The following is a 23,207-nucleotide window of genomic DNA, read 5'->3' on the forward strand; positions in this document are numbered from 1 at the left end:
GGTCCAGTTCTGTGAGCTTGTGTGGCCTACCACACTGCATTTCTCTTGTGGCTGAGCAGTTGGTCCTCCTAGACTTTTCCACTTCACAATAACACCACTTGCAGTTGACCAGAGCAGCTCTAGCAGGGCAGAAATTTGATGAACTGACTTGTTGGAAAAGTGGTATCCTATGACGGTGCCACATTGAAAGTCACTGAGCTCTTCGGTAAGGCCATTCTACTGCCAATGTTTGTCTATGGAGATTGCATGGCTGTGTGCTCGATTTTATACACCTGTCAGCAACTGGTGTGGCTGAAATAGCCGAATCCACTAATTTGAAGGGGTGTCCACATACGTTTGTATATATAGTAACTGTTTGTATAGTTTTTCTATTTATCTAATTAAGAAAGGCTATTATGTAATTGGTTCATATTGGTGATGACTACAGTATAAAAAGCTGGAAACTGATAGTAGTTTCCAAATGTAATCCACAGAACATCTTCCTATGTTACACAATGCCCCTTCATATGTACACTTTCTACACTACAGACCTGAACTAGTCTGGAAAAATGGCACATGACACAACTATACCACAGATTGACAGCTGCACTCATACAAATATACATTAAAAAGACAAAAATATAATGATAATATTATCCGTGATAGACTTCACCCCAATGTAACCAAAGGACATTGTGGGTGGGATTTGTGTAGAGGCACAGCCACTTTCCATAAGGTTGTCAGTAAGTCATTCTGAAGGCATGTTTCACTGGGCGGTTGCCTCGTGTCTCTCCCACAACCCTGACAATACTCAGGGTCTGTCCTTCAATGTCTTCCCTCCATCCTTCATAAGCTACATGTCCTTCAGGTAGATAGCTCTATGTGATAGTTTGTCCCAGTCTGAATGAAGTATGTTTACACTGAGTGTCAGGGCTAGATTCAATCAGATTGACATCCGCATAGGGGTTGTTTTGGCGGTGTCCGAGGTGGAACTGCAGAGAGCTGTCCAATCCACAAGCGGCTCGTTGCGTTACATTATCGTGGACACTGCCATTGGATGCAACGAAATCACACCCGACTATAATCCGACAAAATCCCATGCAGCCGCGTTAGAAGTTCATGCATCCACGTTACAAGTTCAAACACTCGAATTAGACTGATAGGCTATCAATCCCCCATCCAAATGAACATGAAAACATGCATTAGCCTAACATCAATGGTTTGACATTTGAAAGTCATTACTTCTAACATTGATAGAACCTACACTTTCTAGCACTGTCTTGAACTTCTAACGCGGTAGGGATAATAAAGAAGGGAGTGGTTGGTGCCACACAAGAGCAGCCGCTCACCGATATTTCAGCTCAAACCGCAGTTACACCTCCAACACCTCCAAAACATCTGCTATGCGGATGTCGGTTAATGCTCGATCTGATTGAATCTAGGCCTCAGTCTCTTATTCCTTGACTAGCCGGTAGATGTGATGTTGAGCTCCGTGTTCGCTGTTCGACACCTCAAACACACACGCCATGCAAAGCAGCGTCTCCTGTGTCTCTCTGTTGGTCACCACCTGAAACACAAGAGAAATGCAGTGTGAGACATGCAGACAAGCACGGAAAAACACACATATGCAGAGAGAAAGACAGACAAGACAGACCAGACAGACACACACTTGTTATAAGTATACAAACAGATTGATGACTCTGAGTAGGACATCCTTACCAATAGGATGGTGAAGTTCTCCAGGACACTGTTCATCATGTATTTCTCAGGCAGGTGTTTGAGTTTGTGGATGAAGTTGATCATGTATTCACACATGGGGGAGCGGCTTATCCTGTAGACAAAGCGTCCGTTCTCGAAGCGAGCATATTCCGTCTGAAGGGGAAGAAGAGCGAGAGAGACATCACTGAGTGCAGCTCTTCACAAGAAAACAATTAAGTGATAATGCCTGAGAAGCCGGTGTTTGGAGGATATATTGGCATGGGTGTTCTTAGAGTGTTCTATATTGGCACGGCAAACCGTGCCAATATATCCTCCAAACACCTGCTTCAAGGGGCATTATCACTTTTATACAACGGGTTACCAACATATTCAAATAATGATTTACATATTTTCATTAAAAACGTTATTTTGATACATTTATTCATACTATTTCATTCTTCCACAAGATATAGTCCCGACACAAATCTAGGGTTGCTACCCAAGCCGGCTGGTCGTTCGTTCTATGGGTTCGGTTGCCAGAGACGCGACCCAGTCGTTCAGTCTTTTTGTTCTGTATCTATGGACGCGACCCAGTCGTTCATTCTAAATGTTCCATTGCCATACTGGCTGCCAACGTTCTTATCCCTTGCTTGCTAGCTAGCCATCTACGGCTAATTTACAGTCACGTCAAACAGTGCAGCCAGAATAACAACAAAGTAGTTGCATTTGTTTAAGCTATTTTCTAGTTACATTTATTTGGATACATCCATAACAATGAGCTAATGATGCGCGATTTCACCTGGCATAGAAAATGTGCTCTCTCGTCAGGACACTGTTGTTCGAGAGCTAGCCAACAACACAGTTAACACAATCACTTCAAACTGAAGCTGGAAAGACTGCAAACTAGCTGCACTTTGTTTCGTTTGTCCTGTTTTCTATTGATAGTTCTTTGTAAATATCCATAAAAATGATGCTGATTCATGATTTCGACTGGCTGAGAAAAGCTGCCTGCCTGTCTGTCTCACCCCGACTCCCGACACTTTCATTACTATGGGACAGCTGGAGATCGAATTTGAATATTGAAACGATGTTGCAAATGTCAGAGAGACAGACAGCAAGGTTTATACAAATCTCCGCTGTTGAAAAGTAAATGTTAGTCTAAAATAAATGCTTTTTATAGTGGAGATCAAGTTTATAAATTGCCTGGCTGGGCTGATGAGACAGTGGATTGCGCAGTCAGATGGAACAGAGTAAATAGGCATTTTAACGTCATAGATTTAGCCGGTGGTAACTTGTGGAATAGACACCGGCTGGAATGCGGTTTTAACCAATCAGCATTCAGGATTAGACCCACCCGTTGTATAAATGAGTGGAGGGAACAATGTCCACCACGATCAAATAGGAGTTAAAACACTCATGTAAGCAATTGTGAGAAACACAAATATAAAAGTAGGTAATTGTGAGTCATTTGTGTCGTTTTCTAGTTGCTTCTCCACCAAGCACACAGTGGTGTGTGTAGGACTAGGACTCACCTCCACCTTCTCCACCAAGCACACAGTGGTGTGTGTAGGACTAGGACTCACCCTCACCTTCTCCACCAAGCACACAGTGGTGTGTGTAGGACTAGGACTCACCTCCACCTTCTCCACCAAGCACACAGTGGTGTGTGTAGGACTAGGACTCACCTCCACCTTCTCCACCAAGCACACAGTGGTGTGTGTAGGACTAGGACTCACCTCCACCTTCTCGACCACCTGCTTGCCGAAGGAGCACACCTTGGTGGAGCAGGTGATGGTCATGTTCTCAGAGCTCTCATACTGGCTGCTCACACCGTAGAAGGCCCCAGAGTCATCCTGGATGTTACAATTCAGGTCAGCCTGCATCAGGATAACATAACAGCAGAGGTTTAACTACATAGTCAAGCAAATGTTGACTAACAACAGCTAAAACAATGAGTTAAACGTTTTCAACAAAACACATGCTGAAAATGTTTAAATGAAAAGTGATTTTCTTTGAATGTCAAGATTAACTTGAGGAAAGCAACACGATGTAAAGGTTACTAAGGCAGCGAGGCCCTCTAGTGGTGTATGACAATACTTGCAATTATATTATTTGGCATGTCTGTATGCTGAGAATGAGTTGAGTGGCTATCTACCGGTAAACACTGTTGTACAATAATCTTGTGTTCCTGCATCTCTAATGAGACGGAAAGAAGCTTTAAAAATATCAAATGGCACAAGACGTATCTTAGAAATGGATGAATGGATGTAAAAATAAACAATTTAATAAGAGTCCTCTGAAGGGGACGGTCTGTTTCAGAAAACACTGAGTTCATCATGTGAACAAAGGATTAAATAGCTCCTTCATTAAGTCAGCTGGTTATTAAGGCCTGTAATGATCAGAGGAGGGCGATTGTTTAGAGGGTGGGTGTCCATGTTTGAAATTCAGATGCAGTGGCTCTTCACTAATGTCTAAAGAGAGACACACCGTCTTGTTTGTGTTTCCCATTTGAATTTTGAATTTAAATCATGTTGACGTGAATTAATATGGTCAAATTTTAAAACCTATTAGCTGTAGATTATGAAAATATTTTTGTGTTGAACAAAAGAAAGGGATTTTACTGAGTATCTCAAAGCTAATAGAGAACCAGCATGCATGTAACAAAGAGAAGGAAAATCAAATAAAGCCTTTTTTTGCCAATAGACTATATAGGATGTAATAGTAAGTAAAGCCGTGGAGAATGGTACCAGTAAATATTTGCGCTTAGAGAGAGAGAGACTCCATTGGTAGGGAGCTGCTGCAATCTCCTTAGTTTGCCCCAATCTCTCACACCTGTCAGGAGATAGGCAGGTGTTCAAACAAAGCCTCAATGCAACTACATCAGACCCTAGGGGAAACACATACACACGCACACACATTCAAACACAAAACCATATCCTTGGCTTCACTCATGATGCATATACTTGAATGTATGTATCATTAAAGTTGTTTGTTTAGATGTAAATCATGTTATAGTGATGCCAAATTGTGTGGACAATAAAGACTGGGATTCAATTCAAGACACGTTATAGAGCAACGCAGTGGACAGCCGAAAATGCGCCTTTTAAAAAGCATCATTGTGTGCATGTGCAATTAAACTCACCCAGAACTTGACCAGGAAAAAGGAGTTGTGAGGACCCTTTCCAAAGAGCTCCTTCAGTCCTCCCTTCTTCTCTGGGAACTTGTCGTAGATCTGACAGATGTCGACAGCCTCCAGTAGGGCATCGCTGTACGAGTAGTTAGTCTGTCCGATGTGCGCAAACAGGTGCTTGTTGTACTGATGAGAGAGAGAAAACAACAGGTTTAAATAGATCACTTCTATTGGCATTATTTTATGACTTCTCCATTACCTTAAGGGCCGGTTTCCCAGACACAGATTAAGACTGGTCCTGGACAAAAAAAAGTTTTCAATGGTTAATAGAGAATGCGTTTTAGTCCAGGATTAGAATTAATCTATGTCTGGGAAACCGGCTCTAAAAGTTCTCAATCTCTCTTGGCAAGGTTGTCTTATCAAAATTATAAACTCAGCAAAAAAAGAAACTTCCCTTTTTCAGGACCCTGTCGTCAAAGATAATTCGTAAAAATCCAAATAACTTCACAGATCTTCACTGTAAAGGGTTTAAACACTGTTTCCCATGATTGTTCAATGAACCATAAACAATTAATGAACATGCACCTGTGGAACGGTCGTTAAGACACTAACAGCTTACAGACGGTAGGCAATTAAGGTCACAGTTATGAAAACTTAGGACACTAAAGAGGCCTTTCTACTGACTCTGAAAAACACCAAAAGAAAGATGCCCAGGGTCCCTGCTCATCTGCGTGAACGTGCCTTAGGCATGCTGCAAGGAGGCATGAGGACTGCAGATGTGGCCAGGGCAATAAATTGCAATGTCCGTACTGTGAGACGCCTAAGACAGCGCTACAGGGAGACAGGACGGACAGCTGATCGTCCTCGCAGTGGCAGACCACATGTAACAAGACTTGCACAGGATCGGTACATCCGAACATCACACCTGCGGGACAGGTACAGGATGGCAACAACAACTGCCCGAGTTACACCAGGAACGCACAATCCCTCCATCAGTGCTCAGACTGTCCGCAATAGGCTGAGAGAGGCTGGACTGAGGGCTTGTAGGCCTGTTGTAAGGCAGGTCCTCACCAGACATCACCGACAACAACGTCGCCTATGGGCACAAACCCACCGTCGCTGGCCCAGACAGGACTGGCAAAAAGTGCTCTTCACTGACGAGTCGCGATTTTGTCTCACCAGGGGTGATGGTCGGATTCGCGTTTATCGTCGAAGGAATGAGCGTTACACCGAGGCCTGTACTCTGGAGCGGAATCGATTTGGAGGTGGAGGGTCTGTCATGGTCTGGGGCAGTGTGTCACAGCATCATCGGACTGAGCTTGTTGTCATTGCAGGCAATCTCAACGCTGTGCGTTACAGGGAAGACATCCTCCTCCCTCATGTGGTACCCTTCCTGTAGGCTCATCCTGACATGACCCTCCAGCATGACAATGCCACCAGCCATACTGCTCGTTCTGTGCGTGATTTCCTGCAAGACAGGAATGTCAGTGTTCTGCCATGGCCAGCGAAGAGCCCGGATCTCAATCCCATTGAGCATGTCTGGGACCTGTTGGATCGGAGGGTGAGGGCTAGGGCCATTCCCCCCAGAAATGTCTGGGAACTTGCAGGTGCCTTGGTGGAAGAGTGGGGTAACATCTCACAGCAAGAACTGGCAAATCTGGTGCAGTCCATGAGGAGGAGATGCACTGCAGTACTTAATGCAGCTGGTGGCCACACCAGATACTGACTATTACTTTTGATTTTGACCCCCCCTTTGTTCAGGGACAGATTCTTCAATTTCTGTTAGTCACATGTTTGTGGAACTTGTTCAGTTTATGTCTCAGTTGTTGAATCTTGTTATGTCCTGTGACGTCACGAGAGGCTACACAGCTTTCAGCGGGATTGCTCAAGTAGTGCAAGGAGACAAGGTTCAAACAAAACAAGGATTTTATTATAGGTCTTGGGAAATTAACGAAAATATAACAAAATTCTGTTCTCTTGTGGCTCTTTAAGGGTTAACAGTTCAGGGATGTCTCTTCCACATCCAAAATCATAATTCTCACTCGCTCAGATAACTTTTCCCCAGCCTTACTGTAGTCCACGTTGCAGCTAGTGGCCAACCCAGCAAAAAGTCCTTCCAAATGTCTCTCACGTATTTCCACAGGTGCATATATCCAAAGGTGAGTATTTCCCAAAGGTAAGTATCTCCAAATCCTTATATTCCTCATGGAAGTGGACGTGCAGCACTCTTGTCCTCCAGAGAGCCCAGGTTGGAGACTGTGTCTCTTCACTTCCCCAACCTTCAGCTCATCAGCTCCTCATTTGTTTCAGCTGCGTGGGAAGATTGGCCATAGAGGGGTGGAGTTCCCGACCATACCAGCAGATGGAGCCATAGCTGTCTGGGTTTGCAGCCACCTCAGGGGGATGTAACGTCCCTCCAGGACACAGCCTCTCGTGACATCACACATCCCCCTCCTCGGGACCGACGTCCTCGTCGGGGTAAAGGCAGCGAAGAAGGCATCACGCCGGGAGAGGGCGTCCGCATTGCCGTGGTGCTTGCCAGCCTGCTCTCTCTTCAACTCCTCCACCTCTAGGACCAGGGACTCAGCCTCCTGTTGTCTCTCCTTGAGTTTCTTACTGAACGCATCAGCCTTGGTTTTAGCAGAGTTTAGCTTCTGTTGAGCAGCTTTCAGTTCCTTCTCTCTCTTTGCCTCCGCATTCTTCATCTTGTTCTCCAACACCTTGTACTTCTCCTCTGCCTTCTTCTGGACCTCCTTACTACTGCGCAGGGTCTCCTCACACTCCTCGATGGTCCTGCGCAGCCTCTCCAGCTCCTCCTGTTGCTTAGGGAAGGAGCTCTGTTGGAGTTTAGCATGGAGGATATCTAACTCTTCTGTCTTCATGTCTAACTGTTGCTTTAACAAACGATACCTCTCAGCGGTCCCCTTCAGACCAGACAGTTCTTTGTCCAGATTCTGTAGCTCCGTCTCTGTGTCGGTCTGGGCACCTGCCATCTCTATCAGAGCCCGGGCGGGAGTGAGTAACTCGGAGGATTGCACCGGAGCCTTCCCAGGATGAGTCTTGCCTCTCCGTTTCCGAGGTACTCGGGTTATCCTCTCCTGAGACTCTCTCCAGAGTGGGTAAAAGGCTGGGCAGTCTCGTCCAATTAGGACAGGGACGGGGAGGGAATCAACCACCCCCCGCCGTCGTGTGTATGGTTCCCCGTGTGCTGGTCATTGTAAGTTCAGTAATGGGGTATTCTCTGGTGTCCCCATGGACACAGGAAACTGGGAGGACTTTCCCCGGGGTCAGACACGTTGGGCCCACCAAATCCTTACGCACCAGGGTGGCCCGGCTACCAGAATCCAGTAAGGCCTCCACATCATGGTGATTCACAGTTACCGGGCAGGTGGGGGTCGATCTGGGCCGCCATCTACGACTCCCAAGAGCGAGGCAAAACGGTGTGTGGGTGCTGAGCTGGAGGACTCCGCAGTGGGCATAGGTTCATCGGCTGGTTTCCCACACTGCCAGGAGATATGTCCCATCTCCCCACACCGGTAACACTGTCGAGTTTCCCCCTCCTGGTGTACTCTTCTTGGACCCGTCTGGTTTCTGGCTCCCCCTGGAGCCGGGATAAGTCCTGACGTGGCTGGGTTCGAGACCTTGGGGTCCTTTGGACGGGTTCTTCCCATTTGTGGTGGGGCCGCACTCCTGGGGTCTTTTCGGGAAGCATTCAGCATCTCCGCTGTGGCCTGGTACTTTTCCACAGCTTCCACGGTCAGATCAGCCGTGGTCAAGGCCTGTTGACTGATGAACCGTTTTGCCTCATAAGGCAGGGCGCGTAGGTAACGATCCACCACAACGGCCTCCACCACCGCCGCTGCTGTATTCCTCTGCGGATCCAGCCATTTCCTTGCGATTCGGACAAGTTCATGCATCTGCGCCCGAGGAGGTTGGTCTGGTTGGAAGGTCCAGCTGTGAAAGCGCTGGGCCATACCAAACTTTGTGAGTCCATATCTGCTGAGGATCTCAGACTTCAGGGCATCATAGTCAGTAACCTGGTCAGGGCCCAGGTCCCGGACAGCATTCAGCGATTCCCCGGTTAGAAAGGGGGCTAACAGACCAACCCACTGTTGCTTGGGCCAGGCTTCCCTAGTGGCCGTGGCCTCAAATGCATGCAGGTATGCCTCAATGTCATCGGTAGCTCCCATCTTAGATATAAAGTCACTTGCCTTTATTGGGCGGGTATTTTGGACCACCCTCTGTCTCTGCAACTGCAATTCCTCTGCCTTCAGAAGGTTGGCTTTCTTTTGCTCCTCCAAGAGAGCCACGTTTGCTTGCATCTGGGCTTGCTGGCCAGCAACAAGGGCTTTCAATATGTCCTCCATTTCCGTCGGCGGGGAGCCTACGGCCAACTTGGAAAACTGGGTGATCAAACCTTCGGTATCCTCCTCTGACATGCACTATTAACGCTTGAGCGTGCCCGTATTCTCCACCATCTGTGACGTCACGAGAGGCTACACAGCTTTCAGCGGGATTGCTCAAGTAGTGCAAGGAGACAAGGTTCAAACAAAACAAGGATTTTATTATAGGTCTTGGGAAATTAACGAAAATATAACAAAATTCTGTTCTCTTGTGGCTCTTTAAGGGTTAACAGTTCAGGGATGTCTCTTCCACATCCAAAATCATAATTCTCACTCGCTCAGATAACTTTTCCCCAGCCTTACTGTAGTCCACGTTGCAGCTAGTGGCCAACCCAGCAAAAAGTCCTTCCAAATGTCTCTCACGTATTTCCACAGGTGCATATATCCAAAGGTGAGTATTTCCCAAAGGTAAGTATCTCCAAATCCTTATATTCCTCATGGAAGTGGACGTGCAGCACTCTTGTCCTCCAGAGAGCCCAGGTTGGAGACTGTGTCTCTTCACTTCCCCAACCTTCAGCTCATCAGCTCCTCATTTGTTTCAGCTGCGTGGGAAGATTGGCCATAGAGGGGTGGAGTTCCCGACCATACCAGCAGATGGAGCCATAGCTGTCTGGGTTTGCAGCCACCTCAGGGGGATGTAACGTCCCTCCAGGACACAGCCTCTCGTGACATCACAGTCCATACAAATATTTACACATGTTAAGTTTGCTGAAAATAAACGCAGTTGACAGTGAGAGGACGTTTCTTTTTTTGCTGAGTTTATGAATATTTCAAAATGACTTTATCACGTCATGTATGATCTGACAACCTTTTCAGAAGAGAATGTTTTCTTTTCAGGGTTGTTTTAAAGTCACAGATGTGCACAGGCATAGCAGTATAAATACTGGTCTCAGATATCTCACTACCCCAAGATAAATGTCCGCTGTCATAGAACACAAGCAAAAAAGCAATAGCTAAGAAATAGTGACAAAATGACAAATCGCTTGTGCCATGGCAAACATCGATTTTCCAGAGTCACTTTGGTATTTGGAGGGATTCTGCTTTGCTTGTGGTATTATTGTCATTGTTTTACCTTCTCTGTCTGTGAGTGTGTGTGAAGAGATGCCCCAGTTTGAGGCGGTACGGTTGACCTCAGGAATTGGCACTAGTTTGGCCTGCTTTGGTCTGGTTTGGGACGCTGTCTGAGAAACAACTACTGGTTTACCCAGGTGTGTTTTACTGTGTGTGGAAAGGAAGACAGTAGGGCAGGTACTCACAGAGTCAGGGTCTCTCTGCTGCTCCAGGAAGGCAGAGAACTCCACCAGTCTGAGTTTGGTGGTCCCGATGGAGCGGCCCTGCCAGGCTGGGGCTGTAGGCATGGGGGCTGTGGGAGGCTCGTACGCTGGGCGGGGCAGGGGGGGTAACATATAACACTGCCAATTTACTATCCACCGTTTACTGACACTTTACCATCCCACCCCTTACTATCCAACACTCACTTACATTATGGCCATTAGCTATATCAATAGTAGCATTAGCCATGTAACAGTATTCATGTACTGGTAATAGGTGCCATTGGAGTTTCTTTTGAGCGTTGGCCTAAGAGGAATTGAAATGAGCTGATAGAAATAGGGTGAATAGGGTAAAAGGGTACCCTCACCTGAGATGGTGGTCGTTACAGCTGTCTGGATGGGGTAGGCCTGCTGGGCAAATGGCTTAACACTGAAGAGAAAAAGACACAGAATCAGGAGGTTGACCTGGTTAATGCAATAATACAAAGAATGAACTGGCTACATACCAGTTATACCATCAAGCTTTGTGAAGTTTGTGAAGTTATTACTTCATCATCTTATATTACCAATAACAAGACAAGCATTAGGACTTCTTACTCTTGTGAGGATCCAGGCTGGCCAGTGGACATCATACCCTGCCAAAACTAGGGAAAATGAGTAAATGAATGAATGGACAATCAGGATGGAACAATGCACTTAAAGTAATTGTTACGAGAGATGTGTGTTTAGTGAGGGGTGTCTTACCCCTGCTGCCCCAGGGAAGGTGGGTCTTGGGAAGCCTGGGAGGCCCAGCTTGGTGTGGATGGCGGTGGCAGAGACGATCTGAGCCGAGGACATGGAGGCCATACTCTGCAGTGCCTTGTCCTTCACACTCTGGTCCTTCAGCAGAAAACAACACAATGACTCAGCCAGAGAGTGGTGGGCCAAAAAACAAGCAACAGCAGCCAAACACATACACACACCCAACAGAACTCTTTACAATGCCAGCAGGTGAAGACATGGATTATTTGAGAAGACCACAGGAACACCAAGACCGCCTATACACCTGAACAGAATGTGCTATTAAGAGTACAGATTTCTATTGCTCTTCATACATCTCTCTCAGACTGGTGAATAAAAGCACAGAATACACGTTGTGGTGTTATTGAGTCTAGAATTGAATACCAGACCATTTCATGTATTTATCTTCTAAAGGCAGAGTTTGTCTTGTATGAAAACAGTACATTAGTGGCACAACTAAGTGAAAGAATCCCACAAACAACGACATCTGGGCAAGATTCTAGTGTATGCTGAACATTGGGGAAAAAAGGCACTCTGGTGCTTGAGTTCTCTGTTAAGTGTCATCCTCTGGTATGCTGCCATTTTAGTAGCATTTCTGTTCATTTCTGTTCACTTACAATCATGATACATTTTACATATGGCTGGCCCCTGCGGGAATTGAACCCACAACCTTTGGCGTTGCAAGCACTACATTCTACCGACTGAGACACACAGGACAACATATGAATTCATGCAAGCATTGGTTAATGGAATGCCTCACTGCCATTTGAGTGAAAGAAGCCTTGGGAGAGGACGAGCATGCTGGCAAAGACAAAACACTGAGATGGAGTAGATACACTGAGATGGAGTGAATACACTGAGATGGTGTGAATACACTGAGATGGAGTGGATACACTGAGATGGAGTGGATACACTGAGATGGAGTGGATACACTGAGATGGAGTGGATACACTGTGATGGAGTGAATACACTGTGATGGAGTGAATACACTGAGATGGAGTGAATACACTGAGATGGAGTGGATACACCGAGATGGAGTGGATACACTGAGATGGAGTGGATACACTGAGATGGAGTGGATACACTGAGATGGAGTGGATACACTGTGATGGAGTGAATACACTGAGATGGAGTGAATACACAGATGGAGTGGATACACCGAGATGGAGTGGATACACTGAGATGGAGTGGATACACTGAGATGGAGTGAAGACACTGAGATGGAGTGAATACACTGAGATGGAGTGGATACCCTGAGATGGAGTGGATACACTGAGATGGAGTGGATACACTGAGATGGAGTGGATACACTGAGATGGTGTGAATACACAGATGGAGTGGATACACTGAGATGGTGTGGATACACTGAGATGGTGTGGATACACTGAGATGGAGTGAATACACAGATGGTGTGGATACACTGAGATGGAGTGGATTTACTGAGATGGAGTGGATACACTGAGATGGAGTGGATACACTGAGATGGAGTGAATACACAGATGGAGTGGATACACTGAGATGGAGTGGATACACTGAGATGGTGTGGATACACTGAGATGGAGTGAATACACAGATGGTGTGGATACACTGAGATGGAGTGGATTTACTGAGATGGAGTGGATACACTGAGATGGAGTGGATACACTGAGATGGAGTGGATACACTGAGATGGAGTGGATACACTGTGATGGAGTGGATACACTGAGATGGAGTGGATACACTGTGATGGAGTGGATACACTGAGATGGAGTGGATACACTGAGATGGAGTGGATACACTGAGATGGAGTGGATACACAGTAGCTGCTGGTGATAGATACACACACAGGACATACATTACACAGTACATGGGCCTTTAGCAGCAGGACACAACACTATGGATCTAAGAGCAGGGACAACTAGCTTTACAGATGGGCCTGAAGCACAGCCAACAGTACAGTATTTTGAGGGTGGTACTTACCATACATGTGACCTGAATGCAAAGAGATGAGAGTGGTTTTACTCTTACAGCCCACTCGTCACACTTTGCTATCTGGACAAAACTAACTACTGTCCGTATTACAACACAGAATGATCATGTTCCGATTGTTAGAGATGACATGGGAGGTATAGACAGTGGTATGTAAAACATGACTTTGTATGCAAGCCAACCCGCAAGTTGAGCACACACACACATACACAAAGAACAGCTTCAGTGTTAAATGATGATAAGGTCATAGCTTCTGGCTGACTGCTATCTCCAACACTAAGCTGCTCATATACAATCAACAGCGGACACATCTTGCCAGCATGCTGCCCTCATTGGCTTGCTGTCCAAACATCATGCAGGGAGATATTGTAGGTGCAATTTATTTTCAGGATCAATATTTATATTTGAAAAAAAGTATATTATCATTTAAATGTTACAATATTTTCTTGCAATTGATGTAAGATATTTTTCTTGAATAAAAGATTATATGCTATATGAAATATTATGAAACTGAACATACAATTCAATCCTTGATCAGTGAAAGAGAGTGTAGAACTATCACCTTGCAAAGCCATTCTAGTTCCGCTGAGCAAGTGTACACTTTTGTAAGTTACAGGAAGCAATAAGAAACAGAGCAACAAACTGGGGGAAGCATGGGACTAGCCCATCGAATGCTAAACAGGAATATTGGATGTGAGGAATCTAGGATACTGGAGTCACAGCATCAGGCATCCCACCCATTACCACGGCAACAGAAACAGGAAGCTAGACAAACAGTGCTTGGAGGTCCAAAGGCAGTAGCTCTTACCTTTAGCTTGGTGTGAAACTCCCGAGATTTCCGTCTGGCAAGAACCTGAATGTGACTGGAGACCTGTTGGGAGGGAGACAAGGGAACAGATGGTTACCATGGAGATGAAAAGAAATAGGGCCTAAACCCCGCCACTGCGGGCACACACTCCTCCCTTGACAACTGCATCCAGCGCTCTGTATCCTTCCACCTTTCTCTCTGGCTAAGGCTTGACAGTGAAACGTGCTATGCATCATGCAAAAACATCCTTCAATAGGAGACCTGTTTGATTCTCCTATGCATGGCCACACAGGTCAAAGTGTCTTCGCCTGGCCAGTAGTGTCAGATGACCTGCCCTCCAGCAACCTCTAAGGGTTCCAGAAAATGGCAATATGTGTATATGAGGGATTGGACCGTGAGTGGTTTAGAAGTGCACAGCATATCTGATGAGTCCTCATACCTGCTTTCTTGTCCTTGTCTTTCCCGTTCTCAGTTTGATGTATCTCGCTATCAATTCATTGCGACCTGAGGGAAGAAACAAAGCACTTAGGTTAGAAAGGTCAGAGGACTCTGTGTGTGTAGGTAGTGGCCTCCTGGCTTATGTGTCTACTCCAGACAGGTGTGTGTGTGGAGGGGGCCTGGTGGGTGATACTAACCCTAACCCTCGTTCACTTGGAGGGGACCATTTTGTTAAGGCAACACGGACTGGCGTATAACATGTGACCTCGGCCGAAAAAACAGCATCTGGGGGATTTAGTGGTGTGACCCTGCACCCAGCATGCCCGCACTGTAATCTCCCGCCGCCCATGCTGGGGCCTCCCTACTCTCAATCACTCACACACTGTGTACACATAACATGACAATACGGGCATTCATGCAGACACCCAATTCCCAGATCAAAGGCCCCCAAACGGCCAGCTGTAAGCATGCTTACTGCTGAATAATTCATTATTTTCACCAGCTTGCAAACACACTCAGCAGGACTTGGCAATAGCACTAAACAAGCGAGAGGGAGAGTGACAGGGAGAGAGAGAGAGGGTGAGGGAGGGAGGAAGAGAGAGAGAGAGAGAGAGAGAGAGAGAGAGAGGAAGAGAGAGAGAGAGAGAGAGAGAGAGAGAGCGAGGGAGGGATGGATAGAGAGAGAGAGAGGGAGCGAGAGCGGGTGAGGTAGAGAGAGAAAGGGAGAGACAGACAGAGGGATGGCGAGAGAGAGAGAAAGAAAGAAAGAAAGGGGGAGAGACAGAAAGAGGGAGGGAAGGAGAGAGAGGTTTAAAGACCCTCAACCTAACAGACCAAACCAAGAAATCCCCCCCCCCCATGATACTCATAAGATAGCCCACTATGAGTTCAGTAAGCTAATCTCTATTTTTAGAGCTAGACAAAAAGATTGCACTGCCAGAAGAGAGACAAGAGAGAGAAGTTTCTGCACTGATGGACATTATTATAGTAAAATGTCTCATTACGTTTCAAAGAGGTAACACTGCTCCATTTCCCTCAGCTTTCTTCTGAACTCTTATTCAAAACCAGCTCCATCACAGATTCCTGCTGTGTTTGTTTTCTCTGTAAAACCAGCCATTTAATGGGGGCTGAACTTCCTGATTTGGCCTCATTTTCAGCTTGGTCTTTAATAAATGCAGCGGCCATGACTGAAGCCAAACGAGAGTCTGTTGTGTGTGCGTTAGCACGTGGCAAGTGTTTGTACATTCACTCTGCCAAAACAGTACAGTTACAGTCGCTCACCCTTCTAGATGACCTGAAACAGTCTAACCAGGTCTTGTGTCTAGAAATCGCAGAGGCTAGCTAGTGCTAGCCAACTTATTTAGCCAATTAGTTTCAGCCAGCTGGTGTGCAACTGTGGCAAAGTTGGTTTGACATTGGATAGCCTATCTCTGGGGCTAGTTAGGGACCATCAATAAATTATACAATGTAAATGGCACAATATTTTCATGTTGCACATATTTTAGTTGGCTCATTAAATGCTTTCAATATTTGTAAATACATTTCTATAATTTATAGTTGGTTTGAGGATTTTAAGTCCTTTACATTTGGAGCTATTGACATTTAAAAAATATTGTCCCATGTACATTGTGTAATTTACTGATGGTCCCTAACTAACCCCATAGGGGTATGGAATGTCAAACCAAATTGACCATGGGCATTACGATCGGGTCGCTTGCAGCTGCGCTCCGAATTGATGATTACTTGGGTGCTGCCAGCTGTGGGCAGGATTTAAATAAACCCAACCCAAGGAAAACTGTTACGGTAGTAATGGTACCCTTCATTCCATGACATATACATTTTTCCTATCATCTCGCAAATCTCCATTTGGACGAGGCTGACTGTATGACCGGAATTATCCTATTTACACTTTGTAGTACATTTTGACACTAGAATAAAAGTTTCTGACTCATATCGATGCCACATTGGCCGTTTTCAAAATGAGAAGTTGCTTTTTAGGGGCAGTCACTCTTTAGTGTCATTATTGCATGTGCCAAGAAACACACATTCAAATGAGTTTTCTCTGAAAACACTTAGAAATAGAAATAACATCTTATTCAACTGCCTTGCAAATCCTTCAAGGTAACTGGACAATATCTCCTTTCATAGGCTATCCCTTAAGTAATTAAAATGATGGAGAACATAATGCAGCCTACAGCAGAGGTTAACAGGTACTAGGCTTTAGTATATGGGTTGGAGTTAAGGTTAACAGATTTGAGTTGAGAGTTCAGTGGGTCGACAAGATAGGGTTTTTGTGTGTGGGTTGGAGATGTCTGACTATGTACGGTTGGAGCTTAGAGCTCTCATTGCTATGGTTTGCCTGATCAGCAGACTTCGACAGTGCCACTTGACAGCTGATAGTGTGTGTGGGCAGTTCTGTGTTCCCGTTTCAGCTCCCAGTTACCAGGCTGATGGATGGAGCAGGATACTGACCCACACTGACCCACTGTGACCCGGCCTCAGCCCTACTGATCCAGGGCAGGGGTTAGAGGGCAGGGGTCAGAGACAAAGGGCAGAGACACAACACCACAACAGTACACACAACATAACCAGAGAGAGAGGTACTTTATCACCCTCCACTGACACCAACGGACAACTGACACTCAAATTCCAGGATAACGCAGGTTAGTGTCTTCATGTTACACGTCAAAATTATTTGTATTGGTAACAACAGCTTTAAAATGTTTTTTTGTGTGTGTGTGTGTAACAGCCCGTCTCTTAGCTGAGATCTTTTTAAAGCTCTCATTTCCTTTCCCCGCCCTCGTTTAAGGATGGACTGACCATACTCCCACAAGGCTCTGTACTGCAGCATACAGGGTGATGTCAGAGGACCCTAGAGAACACTCTGGCATTCTGACAACCTGAGGATCCCTCATACACTCACTCACTGCACTCTTCATGTGGCTTTGCCATTAAACGTTCTTCCATAAATGTCTATTGCCAGGCAATATGAGCTGTTTCCAACATCATAACAAGGGATTTAAAGGCTTTTCTCAGAGATGTTTCCAAGTGTCATCGTGAATCACAGCCATAAGGAAAGACAACTGTGACTTGGCCTGTTCTTGACATTAACCAAAGTTGTGAAACACTGAAATGGAATAAAAACCAAACATTGTATAGCCAATGAAATGATCTTGAACCAGTTAAAGAAGCTGCCCTCCGTATTGTACAGTTCCATCCTTTTCCTGCATGTTGCAGTCAAGGTAGTGAGGCTAGCAACTTTAAACGTATCAAAATTATAAACTCCCAACATTACAAATCACACAAATATGCCCATGTACAACAAAATGCCTTGTCTCTTGGTCCAGTGCTCAAACTTGTCGCAGGCACCCTCCTTTCATAGCTCTCTGATTAGCCCATATTTACACAGCGACGGGCGCCCTAATCCTTTCCGCTCTTTACTCCCCCTTCCCAGAATGCACTGGGCTCCAGGCAGGCCCCTGTCTCTCGGCGGAGCGGAGTGAGTGCAGGAGAGACCCAAATCCTCTGGACAATAGCCTGGCTGTCCCGCCGGCCATGATGGATGACTCAAGGGTCTCAGGCCTACATTAGCATCACAAAGGCCTAAGCCAACAATATGGAGCCTTTCAGTGGGAGGTCCCTGGCTGGCTGGGGAGACGGGAGAGGCCCTATAACTACTACACACTGGAACAGTACCATGGCTAAAGCTGCTGTATCTTTACTCCAGCTCCATCCCCTGGGCTCTGTCTGGTCTAGCCTCCATGTTGTCACACACAAACACAGAGGGCTACCTTGGGGTATGTTATGGGAGTAATAGCCCCATCCAAGTGATTAGACCTTAAAGCTGAGATCCGCATTTGGTGAAACAGCGCCACAGGCGCATTTGTTATTGTTTTTGAAACGGGGAAGAGGATCATTCTGCTCAGTGGTAAAAAATGATCATAGTACATACTGCTGTTCTATCATGCGTGCAATGATTTACAATGATGTCAGACGGGAAAAAACGATATTCGTTGTTTCAAGTAATGTCTTTGTTTTTGGAATATCGCAAACAGACGCGGCAGTTTTACTGCTACGGATTCCAACTTTAAAGCTCCAGAAACCAACTACGTAGTTCCTATGGTTAGAAACAGAACAGGTGACTGGCCAATGGCAACTTAACTTTGTTAAGACTTAATAATTTAAAGGCGCTACACCTAGAATTCCGCCCCTATGTGGAAGCTAGGTGAATTGCAACAGCCCTAGGCTGCATTCAAAACAAATCTCCCCCTCCCCTGCATCCCATTTCCCTGTAACATGGTGGAGACTCATGCTTGAGCCTTTTACTTTCGGTTTTGGTCCAGTAGCTGCAAACAGCTGTAAAAACGATATTTTTGTTATTGAAAATATATTTCACAGAGATTTTGGTGGTAAAATGATTCCCTACGCTATTCAGTGCTTGTTTTCTCACATAAACTGAAATTGAGCGAACAATGTAGAATTTTAGCAACCAGGAAATGACAGAGTGATTTCTACACTGGCCGATTTCCACTAGATAACACAGCCAAAGTCAAAACAGTTTTCCCATTTTGACAACAGATGCCACTCCGGCGGGAGAAATCAATAGGTGAATATCACAGCCAATCACAACACTGGTGGGTAAGTAATACTACGAAACATTATCATTCCACTATTACTGCAGATACTGCATATTATGGACATTTTCTGAAATGACAATGCAAAAATTCATAAAATCTTATCTGTAGCACCTTTAATGTATCTAAAGAGGCTGCAATGTCACAGGCATACAAACTGTAAGATCAAAACAAACAGACAGAAACAAACAAAAATACTGTATTACTTCTGGACCTTTTAACCCTGAATGGAAATAGATCTAGCCCTGGCCCTGTGTCCCTAAACCAGATGGTGCTGCTCTGACCAATCCCTTAGCTTGGAGATAGGGAGCTTAGTCTGATACGATCTACAGCTCCAATGCAGGTGTTTCTCTCAGAGCAGTCAATGGGTGCGGCCATCACCCACCCTGACAAATAAATCCTCACACACTCACACGTACACACTCCTGGCAGGCTGACATCTGACTCCATCCCGACCAGCTGCCTATTCTAGATGGCTTAACACGGTACATTATGATCCCCCAGCACCCCACCCCACTCCCATTTAGAGAATGGGCCAGAGAGAAAGACTTCAAGGCCAAAGTCAGATGGTCTGAGGCCGTGACGATGGCTTTTCTCATTATCAACATACCCCTCCAGCCCTCCCCTATGGATGTATCCAACTCTCCACCAATCACAACACACTTCATCATACAAAAGGAGCCACTGGTAAAGCCAAACACAGCAATCAGGGAATATCAAACATCACTTGCTGCTCTAATTGCTAATTTGGGGAAACCTTTGCACAGTAACGCACACGTGTTAAATGAAAGGCAGAAACATCCAACCTTTTGATTAAGGCACCCCATTGTATGCAGCAGTGATTTTGACTTTGTTTATAGAACCATTTCCATTTCAGTGGTACTTCCAGAACACACGGTTTCAAAGTCAGTAAAACATTTTCTTAATGCATGACGTTAAGGATGGAAGGCTGCTGTATACCTGATGCCGATAGCCTCCACTCACAATTAAGCACTTCAGTTGTTTTAGAATGACTCCAAACTTCAGCTTGAGCCCAGTCTCTGATGAGCTTGAAATATACCGAGGAGTCCACAGACCACAACGACCACGTCTTGGTTTGGCAAAGGACCACTGTATTCATTCATCGCAATTTCGAAATTAAAAAGGCACTGTGTGTGTGTGTTTAAGTGTGTGTGTGTATATATACAGAAGAACAGCGCTCTAAGAACCACATTCCCTCTATCCCAAACTGTGGTCTACTACGCATACTAACGGCCTGTGTGAGTGAATGCTGCTGGTTGGTTGCAGCCGTTGGTTGGTTTTAATGGGACTAATTAGCCATGCTTCCTGTGTGTTCGGGCCTCTCAGTGTTCTGACAGAGAGGCCTGGATGGAAACATTACACACTGGAAATCACACATGAAAAAATACAGGCCCTCAAGCTGCCTGATGAATGTATTTACCTTCAAGATTTTCTTCAACCTAGCCAAAAAAATTATGTGAAGCAAAATGTTGTACTGTACATCGGAATTGTTTAGTCAATCCAAACAAATACTGTACAGTGATGGTGAGAGAGAGAGAAAGAGAGAAAGAGAGAAAGAGAGAGAGAGAGAAAGAGGGAGAGAAACAGCATTGAGTGTTGTGACCTCTCACATATTCTCCTCCTATCTCAACAACACTTTCTGTCATCATTACCTCTGTCATTCTGTCTCTGTGTGGGCCGTCACACAAAGTATCATGAATCTATCATGTCTTTCAAAGGAACAAATTGTTCCTGGAATAATTACATCAGAAGGGAGTGCAACACAACGACCTACAGATGAACACCTAGTGCTCTTTCCTGACACACACATGCCTGCGAAGAGCGAGGCTCTGTTTCGAACACGTTCTAACCCTGAAGGCCACTGAGTCATTAGTAACAAACAAAGATGTGCCAAGAGCCTCTTTCACTCCATTTACCTTGAAAGGAAGACAGTGAGTATACCACTGGATAATAATCTCTATGCCTTTTGTTTCAATTATTATTGTATGTTATGGAAACATGGCAGGTCTTTGTAAGTCATGATATTGATATTTCTGTTTCGTGTGTGTGTGTGTGCGCATGTGAGTGTGAGACGACAGGCACAGGCATGCCCTTCATGGTCACAGCTTACACCCCTCTGGAGGCACACAGGCTCACATTACTGCAGCATTCTGAACTATCCTCTTCGAACGATTCCTACCATCCCACTTTCATGATAGCCATTCATTTTTAAGACAGAAACAGTGGAGGTCTTTAGTGTTTTTCTCATTCAATAACAATATATTAATTATAAAAGAACATTCTTTGTTACAGTACAGCAACAGGCAACTACAATTATATTGTCAGTGTCCCTGATTCGGGGTTGGAAAGGTAAAGGTTTCAACCACAATACACCCTGACCATTGTAATGCTTCTCTAGGGCACAACACTATGGTAACACCATTTACCAGAATGCAGCAGCCACTACTCTTAAACCATTGGATGCCGTCTACCATAGCACCCTTCGCTTTATCACAGGTGACAGTTTTGATACTCATCACTACATCCTGTATTAAAAGGTTGGCTGGTCCTCATTAAAGTCCAGTAGATCACTTCACTATTCCCTTTTTATTTACAAAGCTCTACTACACAAGCTTCCGACATACCTAACATCGCTGTTATAATATAAAAACACGAGATACCAAACTGGTTCACAAGATTGGTTAACTCTTGAGGTTCCTCGAGTCTCCAACAAACTAGGTAAATCTGCTTTATTTTTAAAGCACCTCATTGCTGGAACCAACTACAAAATACATTACAGCTGGTTGTTCTGGTGCCGCTCGGGCAATTTAAAATATTGATTGGGGACCTTCTTATTGAGGAATGTAATTGTTTTTCTTGAATAGTTGTGTTTTGCTGTATTTTACTTGTTTTATATTGTTTTTGATTTAAACCAAGATCGAACTCTTTGGCCTGAATGCAAAGCATCACGTTTGGAAGAAACCTGGCACCATCCCTATGGTGAAGCATGGTGGTGGCAGCATCATGCTGTGGGGATGTTTGAGTTTGTCTTATGAAATTGTATATGCAGAGCTCCCTTGTGAAAGAGACCTTGGTCTCAATGGTGACACCCTGCTTAAATACAGGTAAAATAAAATAACAAAACACAAAGAGTTTTGTTGCCTTACAATTATCCAAACATTTCCTGAGCACTTTTCATTATTATTTTTTAACACACCTTCAATAAAAACTCCCAGACCTCAATTGCGCATCGTCAATAACCTGCCTCCCTCGCAGGACAAAGTAATGTTGCAACACTCTTAGGTAGTAAAATAACTGATAGTAAAATCACAGCTGCCTACCTAAAAACCCTTCCAAAAACAATCACACCACAAAAGACGACTACTCGTAATACAGAAAATATAAAGAACATTATGCTTCCTGGCTATATATTTTTTACGCACAGCCTGTGCAACCATATATAGAAGAATTGTTTAAAAAATGAAGAGGTGCAACTTCTGTGTCTCCATCCTTTGTTAAAGATAATGTGTGTAAGTCACACTCTTAACTCTCTCTAAGCATTATCTTTGCTCTCTAAGAGGCATAATACATTGTATAGGAAATACGTATAGTGTATAGAGGAGAACTCCGTGGTGCTGTTCCTCAAGGTGAGGAGCAGGTGGGTCTTTCCCACGGTGCCATCCAGGTCCATACCAGGGAAAATGACAGTGGCTCAGTGTCAATACCAACTCTGCCCACACCACGGTACTGTACTGTAGAGAGCAAGCTGGCATGAGCGTTGACTGACAGACAGGTAGTCCACTAGCGGATTGTAACATGACTTTAAACAATGTCTTTGAGACTGGAGGACAGATTGAATTTAAGTAACTTAAAAATGTACGTTCCAGCTGCTAGCATTTATAGTTGTATTATTACTAATAGAGGTTTAGGCTACAACTATAAATGCTAGCAGCTGAAGTTAAGGGTCTGTACTGTACCCATCATATAGTGAAGCATACTGTAACATGTTACTGTAGTTCCATGATGCTGTATGTACCATACTGGGAGGATAGCCTGAGGGAGACCCAGACCCCAGGATGACTCAGACCCAGGCCACCC

The 23,207-nt window shown here is 45.0% G+C and overlaps 1 protein-coding gene across 5 annotated transcripts in view; it reads right to left on the reverse strand.

Annotated features, from left to right (window-relative positions):
* Nucleotides 1-264: 264 nt before the first annotated feature.
* LOC121576925 (transcriptional enhancer factor TEF-1) overlaps nt 265-23,207 on the reverse strand; it is a 40,017-nt gene continuing 17,074 nt past the window's right edge. Inside the window, exons 4-14 of one of the 5 annotated variants that reach the window (XM_041890522.2) lie at nt 14,477-14,541; nt 14,038-14,100; nt 13,221-13,232; nt 11,226-11,360; nt 11,079-11,125; nt 10,850-10,911; nt 10,467-10,591; nt 4,820-4,993; nt 3,414-3,554; nt 1,699-1,851; nt 265-1,546 (exon numbers count right to left, since the gene is read on the reverse strand). In XM_041890522.2, the coding sequence (XP_041746456.1) occupies nt 1,433-1,546; nt 1,699-1,851; nt 3,414-3,554; nt 4,820-4,993; nt 10,467-10,591; nt 10,850-10,911; nt 11,079-11,125; nt 11,226-11,360; nt 13,221-13,232; nt 14,038-14,100; nt 14,477-14,541 (1,091 nt within the window). In that variant the 3' untranslated portion in view covers nt 265-1,432. Of the gene's footprint in view, nt 1,547-1,698; nt 1,852-3,002; nt 3,369-3,413; nt 3,555-4,819; nt 4,994-10,466; nt 10,592-10,849; nt 10,912-11,078; nt 11,126-11,225; nt 11,361-13,220; nt 13,233-14,037; nt 14,101-14,476; nt 14,542-23,207 lie in introns of those variants that run through there. The other 4 variants (XM_041890523.2, XM_045223566.1, XM_041890520.2 and 1 more) reach the window with 4 other exon arrangements.

This window comes from Coregonus clupeaformis, chromosome 11 (genome assembly GCF_020615455.1).
Source record: "Coregonus clupeaformis isolate EN_2021a chromosome 11, ASM2061545v1, whole genome shotgun sequence".
NCBI classification, from domain to species: domain Eukaryota; kingdom Metazoa; phylum Chordata; class Actinopteri; order Salmoniformes; family Salmonidae; genus Coregonus; species Coregonus clupeaformis.